At 44.3% G+C, this 10,724-nt stretch overlaps 1 protein-coding gene across 4 annotated transcripts; it reads right to left on the bottom strand.

Annotated features, from left to right (window-relative positions):
• Positions 1-4,214: 4,214 nt before the first annotated feature.
• Mid1ip1 (MID1 interacting protein 1) lies at positions 4,215-6,554 on the bottom strand. 4 transcript variants are annotated; one of them, XM_027433275.2, is made up of 2 exons: positions 6,426-6,554; positions 4,215-5,930 (listed from the first exon to the last, which is right to left on the bottom strand). In XM_027433275.2, the coding sequence occupies exon 2, from the start codon at positions 5,680-5,682 to the stop codon at positions 5,131-5,133; it is 552 nt and encodes a 183-aa protein (XP_027289076.1). In that variant the 5' UTR covers positions 5,683-5,930; positions 6,426-6,554; the 3' UTR covers positions 4,215-5,130. The 4 variants fall into 4 exon arrangements, with proteins under 4 accessions (XP_027289076.1, XP_027289077.1, XP_027289075.1 ...); XM_027433276.2 differs by having other exon boundaries at positions 4,215-5,927; positions 6,426-6,517; XM_027433274.1 differs by lacking the exon at positions 6,426-6,554 and adding an exon at positions 6,230-6,419.
• Positions 6,555-10,724: the final 4,170 nt, after the last annotated feature.

Genomic DNA, 10,724 nt, shown 5'->3' with positions numbered 1-10,724 from the left:
AGAAATGAAATCTTCACAGATTTCATGGAAGACGTACCTGTCTGAGTCAGAAGGAAATGCATTTCTTATATTCACTAACAATGGAGCACTAAATGGCAGGCAGATATGTAGAGTTGTACCTATCTGTGTACACTGGTGAGTTGCCTGCTTTATCTGTTATTCTCTAAATTAAGCATCTTTCTTCAGCAGAGCAAGGGGATTCCTGAGTAATATGGGAAACAGGGTAAAAGTCACGGACTCTTCATTTTTTGAAACTGAAGAAGCCTTGAAACTCAAGCTGCTTTCATCTAATTTCCTTTCTGGTGGCTTCACACCTTTTCCTGAGGCCAAAAAGGCTGAACAAGAGAACAAATGGGACCTCTAATTTGCACTCCACCTCTTTATCTTCCTATCCAAAATCTGCCTTGCAGTGAGAAGGACCTTAGACAGAAACCTATGGAAAGCCCTGTGTGTGCACCCATGTCCTTTCCTCATAGCCCTGCCAAGCCTCAGACCTGGGTGCAAATGCCTAGAGCCCAAGTACACTGGGAAGAAAATCCGAGGTGTCTGTGAGGATCCTGCAATGAGCTTAGGGTCATGCACAGGAAATCCAGGTAGTCTAAACATCCAGAATGTGGTCTAAAAGGAGGACCACAAGTTCTGAGTATTCCATCTTCTCTAAGGACTTCTTGTCCCGTGGGGACTGGCAAGAGATTGTGTGAAGTCCCTTACTGTGGTGGGTCTAGGGCAAGAAAAACGATTGTATGTGGCAAGGGCTGATTTGGCTTCCAGTTAAAGAAGCAGTTGTTCATGAGCTGAACAAGAATGACATCAACAAACATGCCAAACTGGGTTGGGAAAAGCCCACGAGGCCAAAACTCTACACAAAGAGCTTCAAACAACTGAGTAAAGCTAGGAGCAGGAGAGGTGGCCCTCCCCAGGGAAGAGCACACCAATTGGTTGTTTAGTGCCAAACAGCCAGCCCTGAAAACATACATACAAGTAACAATATATTGACTCAATAGGTTGTATTTAGGAATATATGTGTCTATACAAATACATATCTACAGGCAATAATAATTAATTTTAAAAGAGGCCATGGATTTTAAAGAGAGCAGGGATAGGAATATGGGAAGATTTGGAGGGAGCAAAGAGAAGGAAGAAATGTAGTTAAATTACAATCTCAAAAATAAGCAAAAACAAAAACGTGATGAAATCCAGAAGAAAAAGAACAGTTGTTGGTACTAAATGATCATGATATCCACCTCACAGTGTGCTCTACACAACTCCACATGTCCCAGAGGCCCAAGTCAACTAACTATTTGGAGTAAATGAAGAAGAAACTTTCCATTTCCTTGAGCTCTTTTTAAAAATGGACATGATCTTAAAGAAAATTAATTTTCAGCTTAAATGATCTCAGTAAATTCAGCAATTTATTCTTAAGCTTTCAAACTTAAAGAAAACCCTAGCATTTTCTTTCAAAAGACAAATAAACCCATTATTCTATTAGTTGAGAACAAAACCATTCACCTCCAAAATTTTAAAGACAGTGTTCATTCTCCCATTATTTTATCTAATATTCTTTTAAAATAAGTCACGCAAGGATGTAATGGTTAGTAAAAATTTAATAGATGCCCCATAAAAAGATAAAATTGTTTATAAAGTTTTATGGTATAAAATTTGAGCCCTAAATCAACTGGAACCATGCATGAACATCTGAGAAATGCTGGAGATATTTAAATGAGACAAGGAGAGGTAGAGAAGAGAAAGGGGGAAATAGAGGGAAGAAAACACTAAGGATGATTTTTGAAGCCAGGTGTGGTGGCATAGGCCTTTAATCCCGGCACTTAAGAAGCAGAATCAAGTGGATCTCTGTTAGTTCGAGATCAGCCTGGTATATGAAGTGAATTCCAGGACAGCTAAGACTGTTACATAGAGAAACCTTGTCTCGAAAAACAACAAACAACAAAAGAATGATTTTTTGTTCAAAACTAAAATATAGCAAAATGATAAAGCATACACAAACGACACTAACTTTCAATTTTAAAAAACTGTCCACTGCATGTTTCCAAATTGAACAGAGAATGATGATTCCAATTGCTGTGCAGTGCTCTTTGACACAAAGAGTAGGAGTACATTAGGCATATTGCTAAGGAATATGTAAAACTGAAATGTGAATCTCCCCACATGAGCAAAGCTGGAAACTGAGGTGGGGGTGGGGGCAAAACCAGCTTCTCAAAAGTTGAGGTGTGAGGTCTTATGTAGAGAATTGTTATCGAATGTACATATCTGGAGGTGGTCAATCTAGTCAGGGCTGTTCCCTTCTGCCCAGTTCATCTATTTCTGCCTTCCTTCTGTCATAAACAGCCTTGGGGACGGCCATTAAGAGGTAGTTTTGCTGAGAGCTTTCAGGCAAGTGCCACTCATTGTATTTAACTTTCCTAAGACAGGCTGCAAAGATCAAGTCACGTATTACTTTGCTTCTGAAATGAAGTAAAACTATAAATAGCTCAGGCACTTTAACAGTTGAGTCTTGTTCTCTATATGTCCTGGTTTTGCTTCAAAACTAACGTTGAATAAAATAGTATCAGTGGAATAGTGCTTAGTGGGCCTGGAAAAGTTCTAAAAATCCAGCAAAACATATTGATATTAGGTGAGACTCATTAGCACATGCACATAAACTTATATGAAAATATTCAAATGTGTTAGCACTTTTGCCAGTTGTGTATCCTTTACTGTAGTCCATCATTCCACCAGAATTTTCTGAATACATGTTTCAGTTTGTATTTTATGAAGTTCTTGTCATCACTTACTCAGAGTGTGTTTTGGGTTTAGGGAAATGGATGAATCAATTTTGTATGTTAGTTAAAATAATGGTTTTCCTTCAGTAGACATATTTAACTCTCCTAGCCTGTTACACACTTGTAGGTGGGCATAATAATCAAAATGCTTCATGGGATTATAGAAGGAATTTGATGAGATGATAAACAGAATGTTTGATCCTTGGAAGGTTCCCCAGGCACCAGAGATCCTGTTAGGTTTCTCTCTTACTCTAAATATTTTTTTTGCTGCCATTTCCTTTCCTACTCCTTATTCTCCATGAAAACATGAGGCTTTGGGCAGAGAGTTAAATACCTACAATACACAGGGACAGGAGATTTATGCACACCACTTTCAAGCTCCAATATCTGTGTTTCTGTCTACACTCATTGCTTCTGGGATTGCCTTTAATTTTTTTGTTTGCACTTTGATATTCCAAAGGGAAGAGAAAACAAATGTAGGTATAGCTGACATTTGGTGCTGGCCAGCTTATCTTCACATATTAACCATTAACTTTCTCTGGCAACAGGCAGGCATCCCAGTCTGGTTCCTTCCCCCATTTTTTTTTCACTGCTGCGAAAGGCTGATAATGGACTTGAACTGCCTTGGCCTGCAATTCCCGCCCTTGTGTGCATGCAGCAACACACACTTGGTAGAATTTTTTAAACTGTAAAGTTGTACATAATTGAACTTCAAGTCCTTTGAACATAGAGAAGGCCCCCATGACTTTCTGCAAAAACTAAGATTGATCTGGCATTTATTCCCCAAAACACTGAAATAAGGAAAATGCAGACTGCTGTTTCACCTGCCCAGTCATCTCTGAGGAACGTCATTATGCTATCTGACAAAGCATTCCCAAGGGGCTTAGGGCAGCCTTGATCAGACCTGTGTCCATAAGTGCAGAGTGGGTCCCTGAAAAGCTGGATGCTGTTCAGCACAGCTTAGTACTCTTTGGGAAAGTACTGTGAAGGACATTGTTTATGTTAGGATCTATAGCTCATGGTTAACTTACAACATTTTAAAATTAAGACCTGCAAGGTAATCTCCATTAGCTGTTTTTTTTATGTTGTTAACGTTTCACTTCTCCATAGTCAAGTGAAATTCCACCTTTAGGAGTTTTTAGACTTCAAAACACTTCGATTAAGTATTTCAATAAGCTAGCCAAGCAGTTTGAGACAATTTGAATATTTATGAACTTCTTGTTGGGATATTTGATCCTATCTTGGAAATGAATTAGAAGAAATCGTCACCAGTAGCTACTTGCCAAAGCTAAAGAGTTGTAGAGGTGACTACCCTCCCCCCTGGCCCCCAACTTGGAAATATCAGAGAGAAAATACTTAAACTAAATAAAGGAAATTTCTTTTAATGATTTGGCCACTCATTGGCGGACTAAAGAGAAACACACACTTGTCTGATGTAATTAACACATTTGCTTTTTTATTTTTTAGAATATAGTCTACATCTGGATTAAAAAAAGTTTTAAATAAACAAGACATATAACAAGAGTGGAGCCCTTCATCATTCTACGTACGACACGGATAGAATGTCAGTTGGTTCCACTTTAGATAAATCCACTTTCTTATAATAATGTTATTTTCGCTGGCCGAGTGGCAAGCTTCATCCAAGCTGGCGCACTGCCAGTTTACACACACAGGGGTGGGGGAGGGGTGGCGTGAAAGGGATGGGGTGCCACAGGACTACTGTACAGTGTAACAGAAAATCATTAATAAAGTAGTACCGATTACCAACAGTGCTGTTTGTGCGCTTATCACAATGGAATCGACGAAGTTTCAGAGCAAAGAAATTCGAAATACTCAAGACAGGGTCACTGTTACAAAAAGAAATAGTGCAAACAGGAAAACTGACGCAATCCTAGCAACGCCAGGGCCTCCTCTTGCAGCTCAAAGCAGGACAGGCAGGAGGCTGTGCCCCGCCTCTCCCCTGCACCCGCACCCAGCCAGAAGCTGCCCTCCCAAGTGTGGCAACCCAGCGCCGTGCCCTGGCATGGCCCTTTCTCAGGCCCTTCTCTTCCGGAAAGAACAGAAAAGAAACCCCAAGAAAGGCACAGGCTGAATGAAAGATGTCGGCCCAGTCCCATTCCCACCAACACAGAGCAGGCCCCCTCCGGGGGTCCTTGAACCCCCCTCTCTGGCGACTACTTTCCTTTGCTCTCGTGATGGGGCCCTCTTCTCCACACAACCCCACATGTACACAGCCCAACTTTACAGTGTGCCCTTCGCGCCCCACAACCAGGAAGAAAATAGCTTGGAGGGAAGAGAGGGGTGGGAGAGCCGGCCCGAGAGGGTGCTGGGCAGCGGGGAGAGGCCCGCCTCAGTGGCCCCAATTGCTGAAGCCGATCTCCTGCTTGTATCTGTTGGTGAGGATGTTGGCTTTGCGGGTGAGTTTGGAGAGCACGGTGTGCAGCCCACGCAGGTGGTAGTGGAACTGCTGCTCCAGATCTTCCTCGGCCGCATCTGTGCTCTCCAAGTGGCTCAGGCCCACTAGGATGTCCTTGGACTTCCAGGCGCTCTCCTCGCTCCCAGCTGGCGGGGGCGATGGCTGGTGCAGAACTCCCCACTCGATGTCGTTGCGGATGGACTTGAGCAGCACGTAGTGGCTATACATGTCCCGGGAGGGCGCGAAAAAGCTTTCATTGGCACTGCCGGGGCTGGGGGCCGGGGTCGTGCGCTCCTCCAGGCAGCTGCCACTGCCTCCTACCTCCACGCCGACCTCGTTGTCTAGCTCCGGCTCGGAGAGGGGCACGTCGCGAAGCAGACTGGGCACCATCACAGTCTGGTCCATGTTGTTCACCGCGCCAATGAAGCGATTCATGGCGTTAAAGAGCGAGTGCTTCTGGTTATAAGTGTCGCAGATTTGCATCATGGTGGCCGAGCGGGCGAGCAAACGCTGGGACACTGGTAAACCGAGATAGAACGCTGGCGATGCCTGCCTTCAAGCACTCTCAGAAGCCGGTGCCAGGAGCCTGCTGGTAACCGGTGAGGCGGGATTCCCGGATCCTTCTTGGCCCTCTCTAACTCTGGTTTCTGTCGCAGCCCAGCCCTGCGTGATGCGAGGCTGCTCCTAGCTTTGGCTCGCGATGATAGTGGGAGGTTGGGTCTAGCCTTGACCTGCTTGGGAGAAAGAGACGAAAAGAACAAATTATCCACCCTGTTAGGGTGCCTGGCTCCCCTGTCCAAGCTATGTTCCCACCCTGGCTACTGCTGGCCGGAGACGGCGCCAGGGTGACTCCCTGGGACCAGGCAGTATCACCTCCTCCAATGCTAGCAGTGGACCTCTGAGAAAAAAAAAAAAAAAAAAAAAAAAAAAGAGGAAGGATTTCCCCCAACCAGGACTTTCCCGTTTCTCTCTTCTAAAACCTGAACTAAAGTATCCATATTAGCCAGGGCAGCCACAAGGCGGGAACACCCACCTCTTTGAGCTGCCGGTTCTCAGTGTTTGTGTTGCGGATGGCGGCTGCCCAAGGGCGCTGCTGCGGTCACTGAACGAACTGTGAATGTGGGTGGCGGTGGCTGCTTCGGCCCCCTGCCCATCCCAGGTGCTCAATTTATAGTCCAGGAAAGGTGTCCCAGGCGCCCAGGACCACCCCCGATGTCTCCTCCTCCTACCTCCTCCTGCTGCACAGATAAAAGGTTCCAGCCCTGACCGCGAGTAACACTCGCCCAGCCCTTTCTACCGCGTGGGCGGAGCACGCCGGACGGCTCCGCCTCTCGCCTGATACCCGGGCTAAGGCTGGGCGACCCAGCAGGGCAAGGGAGGGTAGGGTTGAGAGGATGGAGTGGCCGCGCCCCAGCACCAAGCCCAGAGCAAGCTGGTTGGGGGAGGGAGGGCGAGGCACTGAGCCCAAGGAGCCGCCATCCAAACTAGAGGGCGGACTGGCGCGCGCGGGCTGGGCGGGCTTGGCGCGCACTCGCAGGGTGGGATGACCGGAATGCATGTGTGTCCGGGTTGCAAAAGATCCCCTCAGTGCAGAATCTAGCCGGAATCTAGAGTGGCCGCAGCCCGGAAACTTAGCTTCAGTTTATTATTAGACGACGGGTAAGAGGGACTCACAGCTGCCCTGACTCCATACCGGGAGTCTTATGTAAGAAGTATAGCAGGACATGCGGGATGCACGTGGACACACTGTGCTCCCTCAAGGCCCTGGTCGTGGGCAACGATTGGGGGGAATGGGAACGCTGAGGCATTTGCTTCCCTCCTGGCAGGGTCTTTGCCAGTCTTTCCTACTACTGCTGCCAGGTATGAAGAGCACCCTTGTCATCTGATACATAGATTCCCATCCCCCACAGATCAAAGCATGGCAATGGAGTGCCAACTTGGACCTTATGGCCTTTTGGCTATCCAAACAAAACAAAACAAAATAAAACCCCACAACTAGGAAAAGGTGTCAGAAGCTAGGTCAGATGTTTGGTGTATCTCACCATTTAACAGAAAAAAAAAAATGGGAATGTATCCAAAAACTTTCTGGAGTGTGTCAAGTGCTCCTTTCAAAAGATAGTGCTTAAGCAAGGATTACTTAATAAGGCCTACGTTGTGTACCACAGTCCTGGGTGTAGCTTTCAAAAATTTTACACTTTAAAACTTCACTGTAGGGTTTCCAGCCTTCAGCCCACACTCGTTTTCCTATTTCGCTTCCTTTGCCACATCCCTCATCCTCCAGACTACTGACATTCCTACAGATAATAATGACTCAAGCTTCTAATTTTAAGTTTCTTTCCACTAAGATCTTTGGGTGAGGTTTTAGTAGGGCATTCCCCTGCAAGACGAAAAGTACCCCCAAACAAGGAGAAACAAGGATGCGTTTCTCTCTCTCTTGAAGGTCCTGTGTTGTCTACGGAAAACGATTTTTTTTCTTTCTAATTTTGAAGGAACAGCTGACTTTGTGCCACAGGGGCAGATAATAGAAAAGTCACCAGTGACCAAACAACTCGGTCTGGGGATTCAGCTTACTAGTTCTAGATTATAACCCAGGCTTTCCTTGGTTTGGTTTCTTTTTGAGACCAGGTCCCCTCCAGCAAGATTGATTTGGAACTACAGCTCTAGCTGAACTTCGCATCCTTCTGCCCTAAGGAGATCAGTGGCCAGAGGAATGAAGATGGGAAAGATGCATTATGTTAAGTATCAAAAGCATCTCACCCTTCTTCTCTTTTTGGATGCAGACTTCTAAACTTTTCCATCATCTCCATTTGTCAACAAAATGCAGTGTCTCCCATGTGAGAAATTTTTCCAGTGTTTCTTTAGCAATAGAAAGGAAGTCCTTGGGCCATGGCAAAGATTTTTGTTAGGGTTCAATGAGATAATGGAGGCAAGACCCTCATTGTGTGCATTATAAAGTACAAAGATTAATTGTGCTAATATAGGACTTCATCATAAACTAGAGGTACTGTATGCGATGAGTCTGAACCTTAAAATATAGGGAAGTGGACTAAGTTGAATCAGAGACAGCCCTCCAGCACTATCACCACCACTTCTTCGGTGAAGGAGTGTATAAAACAGTACAGACTTGTTTTAGACCTTATGCCAGATGAGATCCAAGGGGGAGGGGGAGGGGAAAACAAACAGATTACCTAGTTTCCAATAGTTGGTTTTTCTCATAAGTTAAATGTAGTTTGACCCCACCCCCTCTGGATATTTCAAGAATGCACCCTGATGAAAACTTGGGTTACTAAGTGCTGGAATCCTCCCTTCTTTTCTCTGCGACTTAGTACCAACAACGTGATTACCAGCTCACCGAAAAAGGGAAATCCAAACTATCTGGCAAAGGGGAAAGAAGCTCAGCCTGGGAGAAAGCCCCTAGTCCCTTCTGTTTGGCCTTCATCCTTGTCAGGGTCAATTTCCTTCCGTCTGTCTGGATCTTCAGCGTCTTCACTCTCGGTGTCTGTTCTTACATATTTCTTAAACTGCCTGATGATGGCTCATGCACCTGCCGGCAAAACTTCCCAAACCGGGCCTCCCAGCTCCCCCCTGCCCACACAATAACTCACACCCACCGGGTAACTCCAGAACGAAAAGGTCCTCAGGCCAGAGCTCCAGGCCCTTGGAATCACCCCACTGCCACCCCTCCTGCCCCAGCCAATCAGAAAGCTGCAGAGAGAGTTATGCAAATAACCCTCTGGCCCTAGCCAGTCAGAATCCATAGACCCCTCCCCCAAGTGTCCTCTTTCACCCCAGACCTGAAGAGCTAATGGCAAGCGTCCCAGGCAACCGGCCTGCAGCCAGTTTTCCCCTAATGCAAGGCTGTAAAAAATAAAAACGATTCCCAGGGGTCACATGGGTACTAAACGGGTTGGGCCAGACCCAGTAAAAAGTAGGAAGATTCTCTGGTTGCTTCTGGCACCTTCCCTATCTCGATCTGGAACCAGCAACCTGTCCGAGACTCATTTTGCCCAAGGAGAGAACCTTAGTAATCATCACTTGAGTAAATAGCTTTTGAGTACCGGCTTAAGGCAAGACGCCTTGGTCTACTTTTCTAAACAGTGTGCTAGATTCCTCTTTAGAAGCCTGGTCTGATATTCTGTCTTTGAAAGTTGTTTGGTTTTGTCTACAAGTTTCACACTTGGATCTCATTAAGTTCCATCTTTCCTGGGACAAAAAGGAGTAGCAAATTCACCTATTTTATGGTGAACAATAACTTTTCTAGACCTAATTCCTAAAGTGCCAGACCCAATGTTCTTTTACTACCCAACAAATATATACTTCTTACAATGCTGTCTATCATTTAATGGACTTGTTTTAATGATTACATTACATATCTTGTTATATGCACAACAAAATTTGTGTATCCTATTTTTGAGCAGTGGAGATATTTGTGGACCAAAACACAGAACTTTCTCTTACTTTTAGCTAAGTAGATTTTAGATCACTACTCCAGCCTGTTTTAGTAGCTTGGATTCTGATTTTGTGCTCTAATACACTTGGATTTTAGCCACACATTTGATAGCTGTTTAGTGTATTCATCCAAGCTACTGATAAGAGGTACCAGTGTGTACTATACAAAGGGCAAACCACTGTTAAACATCTGGGGAACTCCTTCAACGTGATATTAGTTCGTTCATTAGTACTTTGGGCATATGCTTTTTCAGCCAGGTAAGAATCATATTCATTCTACCATCATCCAGAAGACAGAATAGTATAACACACCTTGCTAAAGGCTTTACTGAGCTCTCGAGTTAATGGCCACCTTCCTTCCAATAGAGTAAAGGAGAATATTTTTGTAGTGTTACAGATAAACCACTGTCACGTGATATATAATCTAGAAATAGGAGCTGGAGGGATGGCTTGGTGGTTAAGAACATTTGCTACTCTTCCAGGGAACCAAAGTTCTGATCCCAGCACCCACATCAGGTGACTCCAACTATCTGTGACTCCAGCTCAAGAGGGTCCAATGCAGTCATCTGGCCTCTGTATGTGTACACACACACACACACACACACACACACACACAAATAAATAAACCAGAAATAGTTTCATGATAAAATCCTGAGTTCAGGGAAAGCTGATAATTGTAAAGAGTAGCTTTAGTTTTAGTCTTAGTAATTCTATTTATTTGAGAATTCTACATGGAAAATGATGCATTCAATTTGAGCAAAACAGGCCAAAAGAGGCAAAAGCCATTTATAAAGGTTTTTTTTCCATATAGGAACTTTTATATACACACACATACAGATATATCTATATCTAATCTATCTATATATTTATTATGTATGCAGAAACAATTAGTTAGAAAAAATCCCATGGATTTAAAAGATAGCAAAGATATGAGAGGGTTTGGAGAGAGGAAGGAAAGAGGGAAATGATGAAATTATACATCTCAAAAAAATAAAAGAAAAAATTTAAAAACCCTAAAAGTAATTATTATTGGCTTTCTTCAAATACTAAGATCTGCTTAAAAGGAACAATGAGAATGT

This window comes from Cricetulus griseus, chromosome X (assembly GCF_003668045.3).
Source record: "Cricetulus griseus strain 17A/GY chromosome X, alternate assembly CriGri-PICRH-1.0, whole genome shotgun sequence".
Lineage (NCBI taxonomy): Eukaryota > Metazoa > Chordata > Mammalia > Rodentia > Cricetidae > Cricetulus > Cricetulus griseus.
The sequence above is the reverse complement of the archived record's forward strand: the minus strand, read 5'-3'. Positions and strand labels throughout refer to the sequence as shown.